Below are 26285 nucleotides of genomic sequence, written 5' to 3'. Positions count from 1 at the left end.
AGTGATTGGCAGGAAACCGCCCCGCCCCTCAGGGGGTTGTGCCCCGCGCAGACGCCGCAACCCCGCCCTCTGTGCCGCCTAGCCTTCCTGCTGGCTCCGCCCCTTTCTCGTCTCATCGACCCGCTCGACTCTCAGTTGCTCCTGACTCTTTCCTGTCCGCTCTTAGGCTAAGGGTTCAGGCCGAGGAAGCCGAGCGACGAGCTCAGCTGATGCAACCTACCTGGGCCCGCGTGACAGTTCCCGGCACGCGGCGGCGGCGGCGACCGAGGAAGCGGCGCGGTGCCGGGCTGAGCGCGGGAGATAGGGGCGACGGAGTCATGGGGGACGCTCCAAGCCCTGAAGAGAAGCTGCACCTTATCACCCGGAACCTGCAGGTCGGGCCTCAGACTTGGAAACGCGCTGTTGGGGACTGGGGGCTCGAGGTCCAGTGACCCTGAGCCTCACTACTGGGTCCTAAGTGTGTGGGGTCGGGGACTCCGCGCCGAGGCAGCTCAGAGAGACTATAGCCCTCGCTGCTGGTTGGTCGGTCGGCCAGTCAATCAAGCAGCAATTATCTGGGTCGCACAGAAATGACAGTGGGGCTCACCTCCTGTGGGCAGTTACCTTGTGTTGAGCCCAGCTTTGAATTCAGGACTCCCACCCCTCCCACCCTGTTATGTGTCAGGCGCGGTGCTAGGCACTGGGGATACGTCAGGGCCCTGCCCTCACAGGGCTTGTCTGGAGGGAATCAGACGTTAAGAATGACCCATAATTCAAAAACTTAGTTACAGTTTGAAACAAGTACTGTAAAGTACTATCGGTGGAGCTTTGGAAGGAATTTAGGGGAGAGGGCTGGGGGAGTGTCAGGGAAGGCTGAGGAAGTGACCTCTAAACTGCGCCTTGATGATGCAAATCACTTCACATCTGTTCCTGCTGTTTCCAGGAACTGCAGGAGTAGAAGTAAATCACAAGAAGAATGGGTTGGGGGGCATTTTAGGTAGAAGGAAGCCAGGTCCAGACCCAGAGGGGAGAAGAAACACTGGTTCAGAGGGAAGGTTGATTTGGCTGGAGTAGAGTAAACAAAGTGCAGATCAAACAATAAATATATATTGCTCATTTCCTTGCCTCCTTCAGGCCTATTGTCACATTATCGGGAAGGTCTTTCCTGACCACTTTATTTAAATAACAAACCCCCTGCCACCAGAATTGTCTCATCCCTTGTTCTAGCCTTTTTTCATTGTTGTTTCTCCATAGAACTTACCACCATCTGACAAACTATGTATTTTACTTGTTTGTTGAGAAAGGGTAGGCAGGGACCAAGTCATGAGGGCTTTGCATGCTGTGTTTAAAAGTGAAGTTTATTCTAAGAGCAGTGATACATTGGTTGGGCCACAGCTTGTTTTTTTTTTTTTTTCTTTTTTTGAGATACAATTCAAATACCAAAAAAATCCATCCTTTTAAAGTGTACATTTCGGTGGGTTTTAGTATAGTCACAAGATTGTATAATTAGCACCACTATCTCATTCCAGAACATTTTCATCACCAAAATAAAACCTGTACCCATTGGCAGTCACTGCCCATTTCCCCCCTCCTCGCAGCTCTAGGGAAACACTAATCTTCTTGCTGTCTTTAATTTGCCTATTCTGGACATTTCATATGAATGGCATCATGTGATATGTGGCTTTTTATGTCTCATTTCGTTCACTTAGCATGTTTTCAAGGTTCATCCATGTTGTCATACCCATCAGAACTTTATTCCTTCTTATGGCTGAAAAATATTCATGATTATATGGATATATCACATTTTGTTTCTCCATTCATCAGTTGGTGGACAGTTGGGTTCTTTCCTCTCATAACTTCGTCTTAACCAGTAATTTTTGCATGCTTCCTCTTAGCCAGATTCTTTGTCCTAGTCTCTTTCCACAAAACAATGCTGGTTGGGGACAAAGGATACACAAAGCTAATGGCATTGACTCACTCAGGTTTTAAAGGGTAAGTGGTAGGACCTTTCTTTGGGTGGCAAGAACTCTCCCAAGTTCCAAATAGTCAGGCTTGGAGGGTGCAAGCTCCAGCCACCAGCTACCTTAAAACAGGATTTTAATAAGTCCTGCTGATAGATGAGTAAAACCAGCAAAACAGTTTTTGTCTTTCATGGCTTCTAACTGCTTCCCCAAACCATCACTTGGAAGAAACACTAAAATCTCTTTTATTAGCAGCATACTGACCTATTAGGATTTTTCTAATATTGTCTTCAGGCAAAAGGAAACCATTTAATATTAAATAGGTGAATGAGTTGATTAATCAAGTTTTGCGTTTTAGAGATTTCTCTGGCTGCCTTCTGGAACATGGACCAGGGGGAGCACGAATAGATACAGGAGTCCTGTTAGAAGGCTATTACAGTAGTCCTGGTGTGATCTGGTGTGGCCTAGTGGCCTAGACTAGGATGGTGGTATGGAGGCAGAGAGAAGGAGGAGGGTTTAGGAGCTTTGGGGTAACTTAGGCAACTTGGTGAATGATAGTACCATTTACTGCACTGGAGTGAAACTATAAGTGAAAAAGATGGATGGGGAGCGAGGCGGGAAGATGAGAGCATGAGGTTAATTTTGAACATGTTGAGTTTGAATTAACTGGGTTGATAACAAGTACATTGTCCCATATATGGGTGTGAGCAGGAGATTTGGTAGTTACTAGCTCATAAGTAGTAATTGAAGCATCTTAAAAGGGATCAGCTAGGGAAAATGTAGAGTAAGAAGAGGCGAGATAGGGCTGCAAGGATTGCTAATATTTAATGATTAGCAAGAAGAACAACTGCAAAGAAATCTGAGCCAGCAGCCAGAGAAGTAGGAGGAAAACTAAGAGAATAGAGAAGTGGAGGACCAAAAGAGGGGAGTGTTTCAGGGATGGAGTGAGGACTAAAAAAATTTTCATTGAATTTAGCAACAATGGGAGTCATCTGTGATCTTAGCCAGAGCATTTTTAGTGGGGTGATGCTGTATGGAATTCAACTGGAATGGGAGATGAGGAATAAAGACCGGAAGAAGAGACAACTATTTCAAGAAGTTGGCTCTGAAAGGAAGGAACGTGAGTTTGAGTAGATGGAGGGGAGGATGCAGGTAGGGACATGTCCCATTCCCTAACATCAGTGGCATTTCACTGGAGTGGTACTAGCAACAGCACCAACTTAGGTTGGTTCTCACTCAGCCCTGAGAGTATGGTTGGACTTCCCTGCTGGCTCTGGGCTTAGACCCCCAGTGATACGTGCTTTTGTTTTCCTTGTCACAGGGTAAAGGATGAGCAAGGTGGGGCACCAGCATTAAACCAGCTCTTCTGCTTCCACAACAGGAGGTTCTGGGGGAAGAGAAGCTGAAGGAGATACTCAAGGAGCGGGAACTTAAAGTTTACTGGGGAACAGCAACCACAGGCAAGCCACATGTGGCTTACTTCGTGCCTATGTCTAAGATTGCGGACTTCCTGAAAGCAGGATGTGAGGTAAGAAGTAATGTTTTATAAACCAAGCAGTTCCTTGGGGAATGACCAAAAGAGAGATTTAACAAGGGCAGGGCAGAGAGGGGGATTTGGAGGTACTTGGATGAAATTCAATTTTGTTGGTCCCTCATCTCTTATGTCCAGGTAACGATTCTGTTTGCGGACCTTCACGCATACCTGGATAACATGAAAGCTCCGTGGGAACTTCTAGAACTCCGAACCAGCTACTATGAGAATGTGATCAAGGCAATGCTGGAGAGCATTGGTGTACCCTTGGAGAAGCTCAAGTTTGTCAAAGGCACTGATTACCAGCTTAGCAAGTAAGTTCTAGATCATCCACTCTCCTTGTGGCTCTCATGCTACTACCTAATTAGAGGTCTGTGGAGTCCAGGCACTCTTTAAATTTGGATTAGAAGCCATTAAAAAATTTATACTCTTTGTCCTTTTAAGTCATCCATCAAAACTGTACTTAATGCCTGTGTACTGTCCATTTTGCTGGAGATATGAATGTAACCAAAACAAAGTCCTTGGCCTTGCAGAGCTCACAGCATATGGGCGAATAATGATCAACAATTCAGCTTCCCTTTTTCCTTCTAGCCTCAGCAAATAATGATTAAAGAAAGGTGAAAGAAAAATATTTCACTTGTTTCTCATCTCCCCAACAATTTTTTTTTCAAGATTTTATTTATTTATTTGACAGAGACAGACAGCGAGAGAGGGAACCCAAGCAGGGGGAGTGGGAGAGGGAGAAGCAGGCCCCCTGCTGAGCAAGGAGCCCGATGTGGGCCCCTATCCCAGGATCCTGGGATCGTGACCTGAACCAAAGGCAGATGCCCAACGGACTGAGCCACCCAGGCAACCCTCCCCAACAATTTTTGTTTCTTTATATCTTTATCAATTTTATTCATATTTGTAATATTAACATAGATACGATTTTGTGTCCTAGTTCTTTTAATTTGAGTAATTTCCTAAGTAATTCCTCCATGTTGCCTCATAGTCCCCACATTTTTTTATTTTTAAAACCTCAGTTAAGCCATGTATCACTCCACTGGTCACTTTTGCATTTGAACCCTTAGAACAGCTTATTAAGGTAAGCATTGGTGTGTCCTATTTCACGGATAAGGAAAACGGATTCAGTTGTAACTTTCTCAAGTTCATACTCACTGTAAGTAGAAGAGCTAGGATGTGAACCCAGATCTCTTGCTTACAAGTTCATTTCTCTTTTTACCTCATTGATCATAATTTTTTTTCTTTCTTTTTTTTTTTTTTTAAGGTTTTATTTGAGGGAGAGAGAGAGTGCGAGTTGGGGGAGGAGCAAAGGGAGAGGGAGGGAGAAGCAGACTGTGTTGAGAGCAGAGCCCGACGCGGGATCGATCCCATGACCCCAAGATCAGACCTGAGCCAATACCAAGAGTTGGACACTTAACTGACTGCGCCACCCAGGCACCCCGATTGTAATTTTCTTTAGCATTCCTTACTGTTGGATATTTAGAGTTTGAAATAAGGCACATAACTTTCTTATGTAAACAGATGTTTGAATCCTCAGCCTCAGTAGAGTCCCTACAATTTCATTTATTTTTATGTTTGTTACAGATATTTATGGAGCACTTATTAGATGGCAAGCACTGTTCTGGGTCCTGAGTATACAAAAATATACTAAAACAAAAATCCCCATCCAAATGGGGCTTACGTTTCAGCAAGGAAATACAGTCAAAGGAAACAAATGAAAAAGTAATATATATAAACTGTGTCAGATGGTGATAGGTGCTACATAGCAGGCAGGCAGGAGAGAAAGTTCTTGGGGATTGGGGGGTTTCTATTAAAATTTGGTGGCTAAAAAAGACCCCTATAATAAGAAGACATTAGACTGAGACCTGAAGAAGGTGAGGGAGTGAGTCATGCAAACAGTTACTGAGTTCTTACTATATGTCAGACTCTGTTCTAGGTCCTAGGATTATAACAGTGAATGTCTCAGGGAAGGTTTTTTTTTCCTCCCAGAATTGAACAGAATTTGGGGTTTGGGAAGATAGGATACATAAATAAAGCTACCTTGCTTCAAAGTCACTTGCTCTTTTTGTATACACAAAAGTGACTTCAAAGGAAGATGTCTTTTTAAGTATATGCTTTCATGTACTCCCTCTGTTCCAGACAACAGCAATGATAGACAAAAACATTAAAAAACCGGAGGACATAGCCAGATTCAAAGACATGCTAAACGTCTCTGTGGTAAGAAAACAGAATTGAAATGCAAATTGATGAGTTGGTCTGAAGTTACAGGTTTGCTCGGTTCCAGTCAAGAAGTGGACAGTGGGGACAAACCAGGCTTACTGCTTAAAGCCAGAGTATAAAGCAGGGCTTTTACCCTTTTCCCGTTCCCATCCCTACCCCTCAAGGAAAGTAGAGCCAAGGAGTAGGGGCACTATTAGTCACCTGCCTGGGTCTTTAGGGACTTTTGTCAAGCTTCAGGCCTATGGAAACTTGACTGTATGCATACCAGGAATTAAACCAAGCTGACCACCATTTATGAGTGTTATATCTATGATATTACCTAAAAGACATAAGTTCTAACATGCCAAGGAATAGCATCCATTTTTAAAAAGAAAATGATTAAACAGAGAGAGGCAGAGATGAAACATATATATAGAAATAAAAATCATTTAGAAATCTTGGAAATGTAAAAATCAGTCATTAAAGCTAAACCAAACCAAACCAAACCAAAAAACCCCACAGGGGCACCAGACTGGCTCAGTTGGAAGAGTTCACGACTCTTAATTTCAGAGTTGTGAGTTCAAGCCCCACATTGGGTATAGAGATTATAAATAAATAAACTTTAAAACAAAAACCAAAAAACTCCACAAACCAGTCTTCAATAGAAGGCTTCAACTCTAGACTGAACAAAGTTGAAGAGAAAACTAGAGATTTGAGAGATAGTACTGAGATTCACCCAGAATGCAGCCCAGAGAGATGGACAGAAAAACTGTAGGAGTGTTTGAGATGTGGATGAGGGCGTTTGCTTCTAGCAGTGTGGCACACTGGGTACTCAGACCAGCCTTACTACTGAAAACAACTAAAAATGCGGGGTAAAATATTTTTTAAACATCCTGAATGCTTCAGATCAGTCAGTTGACAAATAGTCAAGAATACTCAGTGGCCAGAAATCAAACGTAAGTGGGAATACGAAGATACTTTATTTTAGGGGTGCCTGGCTGGCTCACTCAATAGAACATGCACCTTTTGATCTCGGGTTTGTAAGTTCGAGCCCCATGTTGGGTGTAGAAGTTACTTAAAGATAAAATCTTAAAAAGAAAAAAAATCTTAAAAAAAAAAGATACTGTATTTCAACTAATCTGTCATTAAAAATCCGGCTGATTAGGGGCACCTGGGTGGCTCAGTCAGTTAAGCCTCTGCCTTCGGCTCAGGTCATGATCCCAGGGTCCTGGGATCGAGCCCCGCATCGGGCTCCCTGCTTGGCGGGAAGCCTGCTTCTCCCTCTCCCACTCCCCCTGCTTGTGTTCCTGCTCTCTCTCTGTCAAATAAATAAAATCTTAAAAAAAAAAAAAATACGGCTGATTAGTCTCTAACATGCCAGTCTTTAAAAGACTTATCTAGATTTTGAAGATATTAAATATTTTTTTAAAATGCAAAAAAATGCATTTTGTAATCTGTAAAATATAATTCGTGGAACACTAAGACTACTAGCGCCTCAAGAGACCTCGTTGAACTATATGGGATTGAACTTTGGTTTCAATGGCAGAGCACAGTGGGAAAAAAAAAAAAGCTAAGAAAATTGGAGTATTAGGCCAGGAGGTCCAATATTTGAATAATAAATGGTATGGAAAAGGGAACAAAGAGTCAGAGGGAAGGAAATCATAAATGAAATAATTTATAGAACAAGTAAATGAGTGTCCAGAGTGAAAGGGCCCATCAAGTGCCTGGCATGCTGGATGAAAATAAACCCATGCTACAGTGCACTATCTTGAAATTTCACAACACTAAGGACAGAAAAAAGGGGGGAAAATAGTATACTACAAACTTCCAAAGGGACAAAAGAAGTCACATAGAAATTTCAGGAATCACAATAGCTTTGCATTTCTCAAAAGAACACAGAGGGTGATGAAGCAAAGCCTTTGAACTTCTGGAGGAGGGACACCTGGCTGGCTTGGTCTACTGATCTCAGGGTTGTAGGTTCAAGCCCCATGTTGGGTGTAGAGATTACCCAAAAATAAAAACTTTATTTTTTTTTAAAGATTTTATTTATTTATTTGACAAGAGACACAGCGAGAGAGGGAACACGAGCAGGGGGAAGTGGGAGAGGGAGAAGCAGGCTTCCTGCTGAGCAGGGAGCCCGATGGAGGGCTCCATCCCAGGACCCTGGGACCATGACCTCTGCCGAAGGCAGATGCTTAACAACTGAGCCACCCAGGCACCCCTTGACTCTGTAGTTTCTGACAAAGAATATAGGATATTAATCCTTGCCAGTTATATATGTTTTCAGTATTTTCTCCTAGTTGGTGGCTTGTCTTTTTACTTTATTTTACTTTTGATGTACTGAAGGTCTTAATTTTAACTTGAATTCATCAATGTTTTCCTGTGATTTGTGCTTTTGGTGTGTTTTATTGAATTTTCATTGCCCTGAGATTGTAAGATAGTCTTATATATGTACAGTCTTTTAAATGTTTTATAGTTTGGCCTTTACAGTTAAATCTTTAATCTAGTTGGAATGGAGGGATCATTTTTTCCCCATATGGATAACTAATTGTCTTTGTACCACTTTCTCTTAAAAAGTTTATCCTTTCTTTGCTGATCTGCAATGCTGGCTCTGTCATAAATTAAGTTTCCGTATTTATGAGGATCTATTTCTGAATTCTCTATTCTGTGTCAGTGGTTAATTCTCTACCCCATGCTATATAAATGACAAAGGATTTGCTATCCAGAATACTAAGGAACTCCAAAAAAAGAAAAAGTAGAAAAATGGGCTACTGGCATAGATACTTCACAGATGAGGATACGTAAATGACCAATAAAAACATGAAAATAACTTTTTTTGGATAAAGATATTCAGATATTTTACTCTTACACTTGAATGGTAGTTCAGGTGGGCATAGGTTTTTAGGTTGCAAACTGTTTTCCTTGAAAATTTTATTTTTTCTTTTTAAGATTTTATTTTGGGGCGCCTGGGTGGCTGGTTAAGCATCTGCCTTGGGCTCAGGTCATGATCCTGGGGTCCTAGGATCAAGCCCCAAGTTAGGCTCTCTGCTCAGCGGGGAGCCTGCTTCGCCCTCTCCCACTCCCATCCCCGCTTGTGCTCTCGCTGTCTCTCAAATAAATAAATAAAATCTTTAAAAAAAAAAAAAAGAAAAAGACATAAAAATCAAGTGGTATTTTGTATAAGACAAAGAACCAGTCACATTTTAGAAGCTACCAGGCAGCAGAGGTCTTTTGGAATGTCTTAAGATTGGGAGAGTGAATTAATGTGCTTTAGGATCAGAGTGAGGCCTTGGCCCAGTCTCACAGCTGTCCCCACTTCCTTTCCTCTTCAGAGAGTACACACTAGATGTGTACAGACTCTCCTCCGTGGTCACACAGCACGATGCCAAGAAAGCTGGGGCTGAGGTGGTAAAGCAGGTGGAGCACCCTTTGCTGAGTGGTCTGCTGTACCCCGGATTACAGGTACTCGGGAGGGATGGAGTTGCCCAAGGGCCTTTTCTGCTCTGGTTCTAGCTACTGGTTGCTCAGCCCCAGTGAAGCCCAGGTACTTCCTGTTCCTTCACTATGCTGCAGGCCTTCCTTCCTGTCTCTCTTCCCTCCCCTTTGACTTCTTCAGCTGTAGGTCCTCCCCTATCTGTCTGCACTTTAAAACACTGCTTGTCTGACACATCTTTTTTTTTAATTTAAACATCAGTTTATTTGCAGATTGTATATATTTTTTTTTTATCTTTTTTTAAGTAAGCTCTATGCCCAGTGTGGGGTTTGAACTCACAACCCTGAGATTAAGAGCCGCACCCTCCACTGACTGAGCCAGCCAGGTGCCCCCAGATTTTATATATATATATATTTTTTTTTTAATAGGGAAATGCATTTTTTTCATCTTTATTGTATCATTTATCATTGGGGGAGGATAGGAGGTTTTGTCTTTTTATTTATTCCATTATTTCTCTTTCTTGGAGAATCTCTGTGTTTTACTTATTTAGCTGAACTTGACATGAAAGAATTTAAAGAATACTTTTTTATTTTAAATGCTTGGGGAATTTACAGAGTTATTTTCCTGGATCGGTAATTTTTATGTGTTTTCTTATAAAGTGCATTTCGGTTAACAAATCTATTTACACAGGTATACATGGGAATTCACATCAGTTATTTACAGATCATACTGACAAACCACATCGTAAGTCTTCTATGCAGAGGTACACTGGATGTGACTATTGGCTGAAAATGGCCTGATGACTAGGCTTTTTACACATACATAGTAAATGGGTTTGTTTTTTCATGTCTGCAGAATATGCCAAACACACGGAGGCCAGTCCTCCCAGAGAATGCTTTGCAGTGTCACATATCCTCTTTATGTTGATCATGATCTCTTAAATGAAGAAAATTTTAGAGTGATGTGTAAAAATAAATTTTAGGCCGGGCACCTGGGTGGCTCAGTCAGTAAAGCAGCCAGCTCTTGATTTCCATTCAGGTCATGATCTCAGGGTTGTGAGATCAAGCCCTGCATCAGGCTTCATGCTCAGTGGGGAGTCTGCTTGAGATTCTCTCTCTCCCTTTTCCCCCACCACGCGCACATGTGTGCGTGCCATCTCTCTCTAAAATAAATCTTTATTTTATTTATTTTTTGAGATTTATTTGACAGAGAGAGTGAGAGAGCACAATCACGGGAAGCCTCAGGCAGAGGGAGAGGGAGAAGCAGGCTCCCCAGGACCCTAGGATCATGACCTGAGCCAAAGGCCAACACTTAACTAACTGAGCCACCCAGGCACCCCATAAAATAAATAAATCTTTTTTTTTTTAAGATTTATTTGACAAAGAGAGACACAGCAAGAGAGGGAACACAAGCAGGGGGCGTGGGAGAGGGAGAAGCAGGCTTCCTGCCGAGCAGGGAGCCCGATGTGGGGCTTGATCCCAAGACCCTGGGACCATGACCTAAGCCGAAGGCAGACACTTAACAACTGAGCCACCCAGGTGCCCCATAAAGAAATCTTTAAAAAACAAAACAAAGTAAAATAAATAAATTTTAGGCATGATCCTATTTTCTGTTAAATGAAGCACATCATATTTCATGTGTGTATATTTATATGAGCAAGGAAAAAAAGAAAAATTCAAACCAAATTGTTACTGTTGGTAACTAGCTCAGAAAGATAGGACAAAAATGGTATAGACTTAACTTTTTTTGTGTGTATATATATATTTTTAGATTTTTATTTATTTATGTATGTATTTGAGAGAAAGCAAGCGCACATGCAAGTGGGGGGTACGGAGAGGGAGAGAGAGAATCCTCATGCAGACTCCACACTGAGCTTGGAGCCCAATGAGGGCTCCATCTCACGACCCCAAGATCATGACCTGAGCTGAAACCAAGAATCAGACACTTAACTGACTGAGCCACCCAGGCGCCCCTCTTCGTATATGTCTGTAACGTTTGATATAAGAGGGGTACCTTTGCTCCTCCTCCCATTCACATGCACTCTCTTCCTCGCTCTCAAATAAATAAATAAAATCTTTAAAAAAAAAATGTTTGGTAGAAGAATATCAAGTCTAACCTCATCACCTCCGAAAGAACTTTCTACGGGTTAAGCCTGGACACGTTCTAGATCTACACTGCCCCCATAGTAGCCTCTCCTCTAGTCATGGTCATGTGTGGCTATTAAAAATAATTAAAATTAAAATTTTTAGGTTTCAGTCACATTGGCTGTATTTCAGGTGCTCACAAGCCACACGTAGCTAGTTGCTAACCTATTGAACAGCACAGACATAGAACATATTCATCATTCCAGAATATTATAGTGGACAGTGCTCTTCTAGATTATTCCAGCTTGGGATGCCTAGGTGGCTCAGATGGTTGAGCATCTGCCTTTGGCTCAGGTCATGATCCCAGAGTCGTGGGATCGAGCCCCGCATCGGGCTCCTGGCTCAGCAAGGAACCTCCTTCTCCCTCTGCCTCTCTCCCTGCTCATGCTTTCTCTCTCTGTATCTCTGTGTCTCAAATGAATAAAATCTTTAAAAAAAAATTAGATTATTCCAGCTTGCTCACCTTTCTCTTCCTCTCCCCTCCATTCAATGAAACATGAAATCAGACCAGTTCTACTTTTAAAATCTCTTAAATGTGTTCTTGTTCTACATCCCTGCTGACCTGGTTCGGCATCGTTTCCTACCTGGACTCTCACGGCAGCCTCCTCGCTGTCTTGTCTCCAGTCCAAAGGGCTGTACTCTGTGCCCTGCCCTCTGACTGGTGTGATCTTTCTACAGTGTGGGCCAGGACGATGCTAGGCACCCTGGCATGATGGTCAGGATCCTTACTTCTCTGGTGCCATCACTAACCACTTCCTACTTCCGTTGAAGTTTGTGCTTTTGCATACCGAATCACTAATTTCTCTAAACATTTCACACCTCTTTGCCCTCTGACATCTGTTTCCTCTTCATGGTGAAAAACATCTATATATTCTTCAAAACCAAGGTCAGCCCACAGTCTGATTCCAGGAAGCCTTCAGTGCCACCTGTCTGACCAGCTAGAGATAAGCATTTCTTTCTTTGTGTTAGCACTGTTCCTTAAATGAACATCTCGGGTAGCCCTTCAAACACTGCACTGAAATTATCTATTTACATGTCTCTCTTTTCAGCTGGGTGTAGTTGGCTTCTTATAGGCCAAGTCTGGGTCCAATTCAGCTCTGCATCCTCAGGGCTGGTACTAGGCCTGGCAGGTAGTAAGTGACAAAATCAGCTTAGTCTTGTCTTTTGTTTCTGAGCTCTCACAGCACGTTCTTCTTATGCCTTTTTTAAAAGATTTTATTTATTTATTTGACAGAGAAAGAGAGTGCAAGAGAGGGAGAAGCAGACACCCCGCGGAGCAGGGAGCCCTATGCAGGTCTCCATCCCAGGACCCTGAGATCATGATCTGAGCAGAAGCAGACACTTAACTGACTGAGCCACCCAGGCGCCTCTCTTATGCCCTTATTTGAAATTTGTCACAGGCTGCCTTATTCAGTGGGTACCTTTGACCCGACTCTGGTGTGTCTTCTCCTTCTTCCCTCCCTTCCCCACGGACTGTGAGCTTCCCAAAGGCAGAGGCTCTTACTTTTTCCCCATGACATCCACATGGAGTTCTGTCCACCACAGGCATTCAGCAAATGTTTATGCTGCTCTTGAGGCCAAGAGGGAGGCTGGATGCTGCTTTATTTGCTTCCTGGCTCTACTTTCTGAAAAAATCTAGTGATTTTCAAGTTTCTGATTTCCCAGATCCATATAGAAGAAATATAGTAGGAGTTAATGCTCATGTGTTTTGTTTTGTTTTTTTTCACACAGGCCTTGGATGAAGAGTATTTGAAAGTAGATGCCCAGTTTGGAGGTGTTGATCAGAGAAAGATTTTCACCTTCGCAGAGAAGGTCAGTGTTCTCTTTCCTGTCTTTTTTTCTTTTGTGCCTTAGGTATGCAGCTAAGGTTTATTGACTATGCCGGTCCCACCACTCATAACTATATTGTATGGCGGGTATTGTTTTCCCTGTTTTGCAGACGAGAAAACCGACTGTCGAGAAAGAAAGTTGTCTATTATCACACAGTTAGTGACTAAGCAGCAGTTAGCCTCAGACCTGACTCAAAAGCCAGGAAGCTACCCCCAGACCTGTTGGATTTGCTTCTTTCCTAATAACACACTTCTTAGGGAAAGGGACCACCAATCAACTACTGGTCTTTCCCAGAGCATTCGGTCCATATTGCTCTGGATCTTACATAAACCACTCATCTCTGAGATGAGACTTAACAGGGTTTAAAGAAGGAAATCAGAGCAAACCCTTAGTAGTTCTTTTTGGGGAAAGAACTTGAGTAAGTTGGAAAGGGCCATTGAGAAATGGTTGTTATTTTTTTTTTTAGAGATTTTATTTATTTATTTGTGAGAGAGAGAATGAGAGACAGAGAGCACGAGAGGGAAGAGGGTCAGAGGGAGAAGCAGACTCCCTGCTGAGCAGGGAGCCCGATGCGGGACTCGATCCCGGGACTCCAGGATCATGACCTGAGCCGAAGGCAGTTGCTTAACCAACTGAGCCACCCAGGTGCCCGAGAAATGGTTGTTATTTTTGAAAGCTTCTCAAAACCTCATCTTGGCAAGGGTATGGAGAAAACACTTAGTGGAAATGTAAATTTCCGGGAGGGCAGTTTGCCCTGATAATTATACAAGTTGGTGCTAAGGAAATAATTTTAAAAGTGCAACTTCAATTACATATGAAAATATTTATCACATTATCAATTTAAAGGTAAAATCTAGAAATAGGGCCACCTCGCTATTTCAGTCGGTAGAGCATGCGACTCTTGATCTCAGGGTTGTGTGTTCAAGCCCCACATTGGGTGTAGAGATTACTTAAAAAGAAAATATCTAGAAATAAACTCACATCCAATGGCAAGGGATTATTATGATATGTGTTACGATAACTCCGCACAATGGAATATTATATAGTATTCTTTAAATGGTTTTTGGATGTCTTTTTTTGTTAAGTTTTTAATTTTATTTCCAGTGTAGTTAACATACAGTGTTATATTAGTTTCAGGTGTGCAGCATACCGGTTCGCCAGTCCTATACCTTACTCCGTGCTCATCGCGCAAGTGCCCTTCTTAATCCCTACCCCCAATTTCCCCCATCCCCTCACCCTCCTCCCCTCTGGGAACCATCAGTTTATTCTCTGTAGTTGAGTCCTGTTTCTTGGTTTTCTCTCTTTCCTTTTTTTTTCCCTTTGCTAGTTTGTTTTGTCTCTTAAGTTCCACATATGAATGAAATCATATGGTATAGTAGGGTATGGGAGCCTGCTTCTCCCTCTCCTTCTGCCTGCCGTCCCCCCTGCTTGTGCCCTCTCTCTGTCAAATAAATAAAATCTTTAAAAAAAAAAGAAAGAAAGAAAGAAGTCAGAGAAAGACAAATACCATATGATTTCACTCATGTGGAATCTAAGAAACAAAACAAATAAACAAAGGGGGAAAAAAAGAGAGAGAGGCAAAGCAAGAAACAGACTCTTAACTCTAGGGAACAAACTGATGGCTACCCCAGGGGAGGTGGGTGGGGGATGAGGATTAAGGAGTGTGCTTGTTGTTATGAGCACCGGGTGATGTATGGAAATGTAGAATCACCAAATTCTGCACCAAATACACTAATATTACAGTGTATGTTAACTAAGTTTATTTTTTTTTAAAAGATTTTATTTATTTATTTGAGAGAGATAGAATGAGAGTTAGAGAGCACAAGAGGGAAGAGGGTCAGAGGGAGAAGCAGACTCCCCGCCGAGCAGGGAGCCCGATGTGGGACTCGATCCCGGGACTCCAGGATCATGACCTGAGCCGAAGGCAGTCGCTTAACCAACTGAGCCACCCAGGCGCCTTAACTAAGTTTAAATAAAAACTTTAAAAAAAGAAAGAAAGAAAGGTTGTGTATTCAGTAAAAAAAAAAAAAAAAAAGAGATTGGAAGAACTATATCAAACTGTTACGTTGCTGGCCAAGTTAGATGAAATTGGGGCACTGAGGAGGAGTTTATACTAACGCATGCTTTGTGTGTTTCTTTCTAACCCCTCAGTACCTCCCTGCACTTGGCTACTCAAAACGGGTCCATCTGATGAATCCTATGGTTCCAGGATTAACTGGCAGTAAAATGAGCTCCTCAGAAGAGGTACGTTTTCCAGCTCTGACTTGAGTTTCGAAACCTTCAGCAAGAGATGAAGGGATTGAGTACTCAAAAGAAGAGTCCCCTCGCTAACTAGAATTCTTGTAGATTTGAGTTCCAAGGAATCTGAAGTCATCCAATTAATTTCAGTGGTTCTTGAGTATTAAAGGACCCAGAAGCAGTGCTGATGGGATCCAGTCATAATCTTAACAATTTTACTGCGGCTGATAAAACACACTAGCAAAAGTAATTTCTTCATTCGTAGAACTGTGATAAGACTCAGCCTTGTTCATGAGGTTAATGAGGCTAGGGTTGCATTTCACCATATGGCATCTTGATTCTCAGGGTGATGTTTGATATAACTAATGTGATAAATACAGTATCTTTTAACAGTTAAAAGTCCTGCTTAGGAAAAGTGCACTTTTGTTTTGATCACTAAGGGTACAGAATGGAGGATGTAGTGGGACCCAAAGATGTGAAAGGCTGAGTTCTGGGTTCCCAAACACAGCTGAGCTTCAGAACCACCTAGGAAATTAAAAAAAGAAGAAAAAAAGCGTCGATTCGACTCTGTGCTTAGAGATTCTGATAAAGTGGTTCTGGGAACATCAGGAATCTGTATTTTTCCTTCTTTCTTTCTTTCCTTCTTTCTTTCTTTCTTTCTTTCTTTTTTATTAACGTATAATGTATTATTTGTTTCAGGGGTACAGGTCTGTGAGGAATCCGTATTTTCTTTCAAATTCCACTAGATGATTCTGGTTGAAGTCACATTTGGGTGTTCATCTAGTTCTTTAAATCTGACTTTCCAGTCTTTGATCAGAGACCAGTAAATATACGCATGGAAACTGTTACTATTTTTAAAGGAATATATAAAATATTTGTTTTTCTCTGTGTTAAAATGCTCCAGGTATCAGTTATTTCTCTGACAGAATATCATATCACTCACCCTATTTAGTGACTTTCACCGTATCTTAGCCCTGGAAATCAGTGTTAGCAGCCATTTCTGAACACGACTGCATCAGAATCACTCAGAGAACTTTTTAAAAATGCAAATACCTGGCCCAACCTCAAGAGATTTAGATTCATCTCCCAGGAATTTACATTTTTTAAAGGCACCCCAGATGACTCATACATAGGCATACACAGACCAGAATTTGGTAACCACTGAACCCAAAGAACCATGAGCTTACTCACTCCAAAATAAGAAACACTTCCTATTACCTAAAAAGGGAAGATGGCTCTAGATACTAGATGGTACCTGATTTGGTGGGGTTGCCATGTAGCAAGCCACTCACACACTTTTTCGGGCAGTGACAATGAGTATGCCCTTTTCAGAAAATAGTTTTCGGCCTGGCAATTTTGGGTAGCTTAGGCAAATAATCCTAGAGTAGGCAGAAACAAAAACAATAAAAACCTCTGCAAAGATATTGATTATAATAGTGTATATAATTTGTAAAAATTAGAACAGTCTAACAGTTCAGAAATTTATGTTGTCACTAATAATTGGGAATGTGATACAGCATACAAATTAGAAGCAAAGACTAGATAGCCCCTCAGAAATACCTACGATATAGTCTCAAGTGAAAAAGCAAAAGGTAGACATTTGTTCTTGAAATACAAGTTTGTAACGATTCTGTGTGTTATAGGCCTGGGAAGAACACAGGAAAATTGAAATCGTGGTTTTTGTCAGGTGCCAATATTGTGAGTGGTTCTTGACTCTGATTAATTCTGCTTTTGTTAAAGTTGTTAATGTTTAAACCTCTCTTAAAAAAAAAAATTAAAATACATAGATTAGTTGAGCATATCTCATTTCCCACCATAAGAGGTCCCTTCTCCTCCGTGGCTTATAGGAGTCCAAGATTGATCTCCTTGACCGGAAGGAGGACGTGAAGAAAAAACTAAAGAAGGCCTTCTGTGAGCCAGGGAATGTGGAGAACAATGGAGTTCTGTCTTTCATCAAGCATGTCCTCTTTCCCCTCAAGTCTGGTAAGATACTCGATTGCTTCTCAGAGGCCAGGCTGAAGGAGCAAAACTAGTACTGGGATCATTCTTGTGGTTGGTCAGGAGTCTTCCTTTAGAGATGGGCCTCCCTGGTTCTGTGCTCTGACTTCTCATATACCGGGGTACACTTGCACTTGGGATGTCATTTCGTTGCCCATGAGGTTGTCACCAGGTTGGGTTCTAAGCAGGGTGTCAGGGTGGGCGGGTGTTGAAGAAATGAGGGTGGGCACAGGCATGCAGCATCAGAGCATTGCGAAAGAAATGTAAGGCACGATCCTTCCCCTTGAGTGTGGATGCCAGCTGAGTTCCTAGCTCATCTGATTTAAGATAAATGCCATAAAATAAAGTTTAAAATATATAAGAGAGGGGCACCTGGGTGGCCCAGTCATTAAGCGTCTGCCTTCGGCTCAGGTCATGATCCCAGAGTCCTGGGATCGAGCCCCGCATCGGGCTCCCTGTTCAGCGGGGAAGCCTGCTTCTCCCTCTCTCACTCCCCCTGCTTGTGTTCCCTCTCTCGCTGTGTCTCTCTGTCAAATAAATAAAATCTTTAAAAATAAATAAATAAATAAAATATATAACAGAAACTACAAATATCCATACCATTTGAGCTAGGAATGCTGACTCTGCCATTATCAATGACTTTGTTGGCATGGATCCTTTGTCTTACAGAGTTTGTGATCCTTCGAGATGAGAAATGGGGTGGAAACAAAACCTATACCGCTTACTTGGAGCTGGAAAAGGACTTTGCTGACGAGGTAATCCCAAAGGAGGAGTAATCCCCACCGAATTCCTTCTGACAGACCTTCTTGGCCTAGCCAGCTTTCTAATACCTGCCACAAGTTTCTGCTTGATGATCTCCAGGGCCGTGTATTGTGGGTAATGGCTTAATGAGGGTTCGTGTGGTTCACGGGTTAGGCGAGCAAATGGCAGCTAAAGTATTGGTGTCCTAATCACCCTGCAAAGGATTTAACCTGGAATGAAGAACCAAACCCAGCAAGATGAAGCATTTCAGGGAGAGGGTCAAAGTCAAGGTTCAAAAAAGAAACACCTCAGAAAGGACAGCATAGAGGATCCTGCTGATCTCAACAGACAGCTTAAGAAAAGAATTACTAGGTGCCTGTGAGTTAGGCACCATGGTGGGGGCTGGCATTATGGAGGATTAAATCCTCATGAAGCTTGTGGTCCGGAAGGAGAGGCGGACACGTAAACAAATATCATTGCTGTGTGGCTATATGATGATGATGTATACACGGTCTAGAGATCAAATAGGAGGAAGTCATTACCTGGCTGTCTGGCAAAGCTTTGTAGAGGGGACGACATCCAAACAGAGGGAATAAATTGTGCACAGACATGGGCAGATGAAATAGCACAGTATGGAATCGCAAGGGGTTTGGTCTGACATGAGTCTAAAAGATGAGGCGGGGTGTTGTGGGCAAGCTAGGCGGGGCCAGGTCATAAAGCGAAGATGTGATAGTGGTGGGTATGGGGAAGGAAGTGGGGGCTTTTGATTGACTCTGACTTTGGGTTAAATCAGCAGTGTGATTGGGCTGTCAGAATGTTAATGAAGTCTTGCTATATAAGGCATCAGAAATGTGGAGTCTGGAACCAGGGAGCCGATAGTCCATTCAGTTCTACACTGTTGTGAGTACATTTGGGGTTGTGCATTCAGCCCTGGACTCAAATCTTATGAGGTTTATTGGACAGTCTGGGTTGTGTTGATGTGGGGAGGAAGGGGGCTGTGATAAGGAACAGACCCAAACCCCTGTCACAGAAGCACAGTTGAAAGAACTGGGGATGTTTGGCTGGGAATCAGGCCTGCATTCAGTCCTCCTCAGCTACATGACAGACTCTCGCGGGGGAGGGGTTGGATTTCTTCCTGTGGCCCCAGAAGGCTAAGCCAGGTCTGCGGGTGGGGCCCGCAGTGGGACGTGTTCAGGTTCAACATCAGGGAGAGCCGTGCAGTGACCTTGGGTGGATGGCAACGGGCCGGGCTGCCTCACTTGACCTTTCGCCCCCATCACTGAGGTGTTCAGGCAGAGGCCAGAAATCCACTGCAGGCAACATGGTGTGAGGGTTTGAATATCAAACAGCGGAAAAGTCTCCATGACCTCTGAGCTCTGCGGCCCTTAAGGCCCATTTTTTGGATGTTTCGCTGCCTTTGCTCCGAAACCCTCTATCTGCAGTCTGAGGCAGGCCCCAAAACCCACACGGCACTCCCCAGCCCCGTGAATAGCCATTTGTTGGAATAACAAGAAGGATAGAAGAAATGCATCTGAAAAAGAGCCTGGAGCAGCACTAGCCAACGGCACATTCTGTGATGGCGGACACATTCTGGACGTGCTGTCTCACACAGCTGCTGCTGGCCGTGTGCGGTCAGCCTCTCCATGCGCCCCGTGCAACTGAAGAGCGGGATCGTACTTTACATTGAAATGGCCACATGAGGCTAGCGGCTACCATACTGGACAGAGCAGGTCTAAACACTCCTAAGGAAATGAAAGAATATCGGAAACAAAAATGGAGGCATTGTTGTATTACAGGTATTCACAGCTAAGAGATAACCCCTCAGAACATCTAGCAGAGCCTTTCAGGCCAGATTTGGGATATAAAAGTACTAGTCACAGGACACAAGAAGAAAAATTGGATTGCTGAGCTCCTGCCACGTACTGGCATCACTCACCATATTCACCCACATTATGTGATTGAATCCTCATTCTGACTCTGAGGTATAGGCATTCTCTTCAGTTCTTAAGTAAAGCACCCCAAACTTAGAGGGGTTAAGTGCCTGGTCCGGGGTCACACAGCTATAGCTGGGACTCTAAGCCCGGTCTAACTCCAACGCCCTCGCTCTTTCTTCTCGCTCACTCAGTTCCCCGCCAGGCTGTCTCCTCAGGTTGCCTCTGTGAGTGTTTCTCTGCCTGTAAATGGACCCTGGTTCATGCCACTACTCGAAGCATGAATGGAGGGACTACAAGAATTTGATTAATAAAAGCATTCAGCCTCAAAAAAAAAAAAAAAAACAAACAACTTCAGCCTCTAAAATCCCTCAAGTTATTGCAGCTCAGGTCATGATCTCAGGGTCATGAGATGGAACCCCGCATTGGGCTCCACGCTGGGCATGGAGCCTGCTTAAGATTCCCTCGCTCCTTCTCCCTCTGCCCCCGACCCCCACCCACCACCCTCTGATTCCCACCCCTGCGCTCTCTCTCTCAAATAAATAAGTAAATCTTAATAAGATAAAAATCCCTCAAGTTAGGGTGCCTGGGTGGCTCAGTTGGTTAAGCGACTGCCTTCGGCTCAGGTCATGATCCTGGAGTCCCGGGATCGAGTCCCGCATCGGGCTTCCTGCTCAGCGGGGAGTCTGCTTCTCCCTCTGACCCTCTTCCCTCTCATGCTTTCTATCTCTCGTTCTCTCTCTCTCTCAAATAAATAAATAAAATCTTAAAAAAAAAAAAAATCCCTCAAGTTAGTATGGAATTCAGAGTCAAAAGACCTAAATCTCAGGCAAGAAAAATAATCTTTCTGAACCCACGTCCCCCTCTTGGCTTTGTCAGCTTGACAGGGCTGTTCTGAGGATCAACAGCCTGCACTTTACACACACGTTATCTTTAGTAGACTTGGACTTGCCGTGCCCCACTCCGGTGCCTCCTTTCACCGGGCCTTTGTACACTTCCACAGGTTGTACACCCTGGAGACCTGAAGAATTCTGTTGAGGTCGCCCTGAACAAGTTGCTGGATCCTATCCGGGAAAAGTTTAATACTCCTGCACTGAAGAAACTGACCAGCGCTGCCTACCCAGAGCCCTCCAAGCAGAGTAAGGCCAGCCAGGGAGGGGCAGGGCCATGGGCTGCATGACATCATCAGGACAGAGAGCCTGTCGGTGGGCTTCGGGAAAGGGTCTGTCTGAAATCGAGAGCCTGAGAAGCCAGGAGATCTGAAGCTCAAGAATATCCTACCCCGTCGACTCCTGGACTGGAACTTGAGTCATCCTGATTTAGGTTTAGGCGATACTGTGATTACATCCTGTTGTCCCAAGTCTACTGGTGTGAGACATGTGCTGTGGTCCTTGACTAAATCCTTCAATTAAGAGAGCAGTTGGGTTCGACCATGAGGGTAACACAGCTACTCAGGCAGAGCCTGCACAGCTCCTTAGGGAAGCTCATCTTGAGCTTCACCTAATTCCTTTCCATATGCTTCTGACCGGCTCTTAGTTGGCCATCCACTTATCCATGACGCTGAGATATTAATATGGATGCTTTTGTGTGACCTTCCCCGACTCAACAAATGTATGTGGAGAGCACGAATAGAAATAGCTAAAGGTAGCAAAGCTACTGTCGTTCCCCCTCTGCTTCCTCCCCGCCAGCTGATAACTGAGGGAGAGAATAGATGAAAACCTGGCATGTCATTGCTCAAAGGTTGCTGCTCCTGTTTTAAAGAAGATATAACTAGGGGCGCGTGGCTGGCTCATTCAGTAGAGCCTACATCTCTTGAGCTCAGGGTCATGAGTTTGAGTCCCATATTAGGCATAGAGATGACTTTAAAAAGAAAAAAGGAGGTATAACTAAAGGGGTAGATGCTGGGGATTCCGCACGAAACCCTGCTAGTGTCCCCAGTGGGTGGTGTCAGCAGTTGACCTATCATGGCGAAGGAGGAGAGTTCTGACCGCTTGGGGTTCTTCTCATTCCCAGAGCCAGTTGCCAAAGGCCCTGCCAAGAATTCAGAACCAGAGGAGGTCATCCCGTCCCGGCTGGATATCCGTGTGGGCAAAGTCATTAGTGTGGACAAGGTACTCACTTTTCACCACATCCCAGAGAGGCAGATAGGGGTCACGTTTGTCTGTTTCCATCTGGAGGAAGCCTGGCCTGGGATGGGAAGTAACATCCCTGAGGTCATATTGCAAGTCAGAACGCAGGTGCCTAATTCCAGGTGTCAGGCTTTTCCTTTTGCTGCCTCTGAACCTTACGCAACCAGAGCCAGGAACTCAGGGTGGGGGAAGGATATTAGTCAGAGGGAGCCTGCTCATCAGTTAAATCTGGTCCCATAGATTCCTCTGGTCTCTACCAGCTCAGCTGGACGTAGCTGCAGGCCTTATCTCGGATCAGCCACTGTGTCGCCCTGTCCCATCCCACTCACCCACCCCTGAAAATGGGGAAGGGAGAGGGATTTCCTTTTTCCCAGAGACAGAAAGTTATGCAGCCAGTGACCTGGGACCATTGTTGTGGACTTTTTTTCTCTCCCAGCATTGTTTTTCACTGCGTAGACGTGACTACCGAAACAACTTTGAGGTTAGCTGCCGGTGCTCTTTGACATGGTGAGGCCAGCGCTGCCCTCCCCCCAGCGTCCAGGCTGGTGCGGCGCGTGGCCATAATGGTAGCCGCCCAGACCGGTCCGGGCCACTTGACCTCTGGGGGAGACTCCTTGCCCCGCCTTTTACCGACAGCCTGCCTCTTGGCGGACAGTAAAATGTACCCTCCTGGCCCATTCCGTCTGCTGTCTGGGGCCTGGAAAGAGTTTGCCCCAGAGGGCCCCCTAGGAGCCTATGCTGGGGAGTGGGATGCCCGCTCCGCAGTCCAAGGGCTCGCCGGGCCCCGTCCGTGATCCGCTGCATTGTGCTCCTGTCCTGTCCGGGACTAACCTCTCTTGCCGGCAGCACCCCGACGCAGACAGCCTGTATGTGGAGAAGGTTGATGTGGGGGAGGCCGAGCCGCGGACTGTGGTGAGCGGCCTGGTGCAGTTTGTGCCCAAGGAGGAGCTGCTGGACCGGCTAGTGGTGGTGCTGTGCAATCTGAAACCCCAGAAGATGAGAGGCGTCGAGTCCCAAGGCATGCTTCTGTGCGCTTCTACGTGAGTGAGAACTGGGGGCGGGGCCGGGGGGTAGATCGGCCCACGGGATGCCCTCCCTCGAGTCGGGTGGAAACCCTAAGGACACTGACCAAAAGGTGGTACGTGAAGGAATGAGTTGTTGGGCAAGTACTGTGAAGGAAGCGCTTTACCTAAAGTTAGTTTTATCAAGACAGAAATTGAAGGCTCCGAGCAGTATGCACGTTCCCGAGTCTCTCTACCAGTAAGAGGCGGAGCCAGGAGTCAAACCTAATTCTCACTGGCCGTTCGGGCCTTGCTGTCTCTGTTACGTCCTACTTCCTCCCCTGAAAGCCCAGAGTTTGGTATCTCTCCCGACAGAGGGCTTCAGGGTAGCCATAGTCAACCCAACCCTGGTAACATCCAGAAACAGTGCAGCACTGAGGGCCCCCTCTCTAAAGGCCCTGATGCCTTGGCTTCCATGGCAGCTGCAGGCAGGCCACAGCCTCACTCTTTCCTCGTCCTGTGTGTCTTCTCAGAGAGGGGGTAGACCGCACGGTTGAGCCTCTGGACCCTCCTGCAGGCTCTGCTCCCGGTGAGCGAGTGTTCGTGAAGGGCTATGAGAAGGGCCAACCAGATGAAGAGCTCAAGCCCAAGAAGAAAGTCTTTGAGAAGTTGCAGGTAAGTAGCTGGCCATGCCCCGTCCCCTCTCTTGCCTGGGCAGCCTGGACTGGGTCCCCAGACTGCTGTGTTACTGGGTCCACCACTGCCCTCCCCCCCCACCCATCCACCCCCTCCCCCCCAGGCCTTCCTGCCTCTCTAAGCCCCTCCCTTCCTTAGTCCACTGCTTTCCAGAGGAGGTGCCTGCAGAACATGGGAGCCCTCGCACATACTGAGCGTGGACAGACTATTTGAGGCACTGTGTGAGGGACTCAGACATTTCCTCTTCTGACCTTCAGTCCGTGATCTGAGGATTGTCCATATTTTATCTGGCAGGACACCTGCCAAGGCCACACAGGGTCACCAGAAGCCATGGAGCCAGGACCCCCTCCCCTACCACCAACCCACTCTGGTCTTAGAGCACTCATTCTGTCTGCCCTCTGGGGCATGGACTCACATACAGCCCGTCCCCATGACCCCTGAATGCATTCCTCCCTTCAGCAAGTACTGAGCCCCTGATATGCATGTCAGCCACCATTCTAGGTGCTCGGGCTACATCATGAACAAAGCAGCAACCGAGCTAAACGGGACACATATGACCTTCCCTAGTTAATCCCGCATTTCCTCGCTCAGCCAGAGTGTGTCTGGGGGGCATAGAGTCCTCCTGCATGTGGTGGGCAGGTGGTTTTACCCACTCCCTTCTTTCCTCCTTTCCCAGGCTGCTTTTTTGAATCACTTATTTTTCCTGCTATAAAATAAATTTCCAATGTAGAAATGTCCAAAGTATAGGGAACACGAAGAAAAAATACCCTTAGTCCTGCCACCTAGAGTTCCTGGAAAATAGCATTAGTGATTCTTTCTTTGTGGACTTTTTCAATGCAAGGAGGTAATATATTTACAGTTTGAGTCCCACCATATGTTTATTTTTTTTATTTAACTTGATGCCAGAAAAACTTGCCCGTCTTTTTAAATACCGAGAGGGGGGATCTGACTGTATAGTGTTGAATCATAATTACTGTAATGTAACAAAATTATTTAGCCTTATTAAACATTGAAGTTGTTCTAGGTTTTCATTATTCGTACGCTCCAGTGGATGTCTTGGTACATAGTTCTTTGCACTTACTCGTGACTGTTTTCCTAAACTAAATGCCTCGGATGAGCTGGCTCACTGGCTTGCCGGGAGTGAAGGAGAGGCACATGAGACCTTGGGGAAGGGCTGTCCTCGAGCTGCTCTCACCGCCACATTCACGGCTTCTGTTTATTTTGTGCAGGCTGACTTTAAAACCTCTGAGGACTGCATCGCACAGTGGAAGCAAACCGACTTCATGACCAAACTGGGGTGCATCTCCTGTAAATCGCTGAAAGGGGGGAACATCAGCTAGCTATCCCGGCATCCTGCTCCCTCCTCCCATTCCCCCCCCGCCCCAGTCATCTGCTGTCTCAGTTTGCTCCATCCTTCACCCATTTACCCATCTCCCAGGACACCGAAGCAGGAAGTTGGGGACTTTGTTAGGAGTGGAACTCAGTTAAGTGGCAGCTCAGCCTCCCCCAGAATCCAGAACCATCCTGTCCGGGCTGCTGGGTGGGCTGCTGGGCTACTAACAGAGCCGCTGCCCCCCCCCGCCCCCCCCGTAGTAACGAGGGCGAGGCGGCAGCAGGGAGCCCAGCTCTACCTTCTCTGCCTGGCAGCTGACTGGAGAAATCTGGTTTCAATATAACTCCTAGAAAAGGTTTATGCCACAGCCCTTCTAATTGGAAAAATATTGGTTCCCATGTTTTCCTAGAGTTCTCCCGGCAGCTGTGCCTCTGTCTGGGATCTGGTGCCTGAACTGAGCTAATTACAGCCTTTCCCCAACAGGAAATTGTGGGATTCAAAAAGGAAAGGGAGGGGGAAAACAGAGAACCTAGTGGTCTACCAAGTGGTGGGCAGCTTTCCCCAGTGCCTGCCAACCCTGAGGCCCAGCCCCGAGGCTCCTGCCATTTCTTTCCCTTGATCCTGCGGGGTTGGGATATTCCCTAAACCAGCTGTGTGTTAATATCAGAAGTAAGGCAGATGGCACAGCCTGAATCTTTCTTCAGAGAGGGTGGGATACTTCTCCATAAGGCATCTTGATCAGAATCACTGTCACTGTCACGAATTCAAATAAACTGTCTGAACAAGAGTGTCTGGATGGGGCCTGTCTGTGAGCCAGACCATCTCCGGAGGGAGGAACACAAGTGTGGAGCAGCTGCTGGGCCCCTCACCCAGGCCAGGCTGCTTGTATCTTGGACTTTTGACCCTGTAATGGGCCGGGGGCGGGGGGTGGGGTGGGGAGTGGGTTGAACTGGATGGATCACAGACACTTTGGCTTTTCCTTTGGCCATAAACGCAGAAGAGGCCCGGGGCGCCTGAGTGGCTCAGGGGGTTGAGTGCCAGACTTGATTTCGGCTCAGGTCATGATCTCAGGGTGAGATCAAGCCCCGTGTCGGGCTCCACCCTGGGTGCGGAGCCTGCTTAAGATTCTAGCAAAAAC

At 45.2% G+C, this 26285-nt stretch overlaps 2 protein-coding genes across 3 annotated transcripts in view; one reads left to right on the top strand and one right to left on the bottom strand.

Annotated features, from left to right (window-relative positions):
* LOC113923401 (S100P binding protein) overlaps positions 1-12087 on the bottom strand; it is a 47272-nt gene extending 35185 nt beyond the window's left edge. The window contains exon 1 of the mRNA XM_027596118.2: positions 11835-12087. The gene's annotated coding sequence lies outside the window, so the exon portion shown is untranslated. The remainder of the gene's footprint in view (positions 1-11834) is intronic.
* On the top strand, positions 167-25935 carry YARS1 (tyrosyl-tRNA synthetase 1). 2 transcript variants are annotated; one of them, XM_027596036.2, is made up of 13 exons: positions 167-374; positions 3322-3468; positions 3610-3785; positions 9006-9135; positions 12982-13062; positions 15232-15324; positions 17166-17301; positions 17986-18071; positions 20992-21127; positions 22002-22099; positions 22964-23157; positions 23652-23793; positions 25044-25935. In XM_027596036.2, exons 1-13 carry the CDS (start codon positions 210-212, stop codon positions 25152-25154), a joined length of 1695 nt encoding a protein of 564 aa, XP_027451837.1. In that variant the 5' UTR covers positions 167-209; the 3' UTR covers positions 25155-25935. The 2 variants fall into 2 exon arrangements, with proteins under 2 accessions (XP_027451837.1, XP_027451847.1); XM_027596046.2 differs by having other exon boundaries at positions 237-374; positions 3262-3468.
* The last annotated feature ends 350 nt before the right edge of the window (positions 25936-26285 follow it).

This window comes from Zalophus californianus, chromosome 4 (genome assembly GCF_009762305.2).
Source record: "Zalophus californianus isolate mZalCal1 chromosome 4, mZalCal1.pri.v2, whole genome shotgun sequence".
NCBI classification, from domain to species: domain Eukaryota; kingdom Metazoa; phylum Chordata; class Mammalia; order Carnivora; family Otariidae; genus Zalophus; species Zalophus californianus.
Note: the sequence above shows the minus strand (reverse complement) of the source record. Positions and strands in the feature narration are given on the sequence as shown.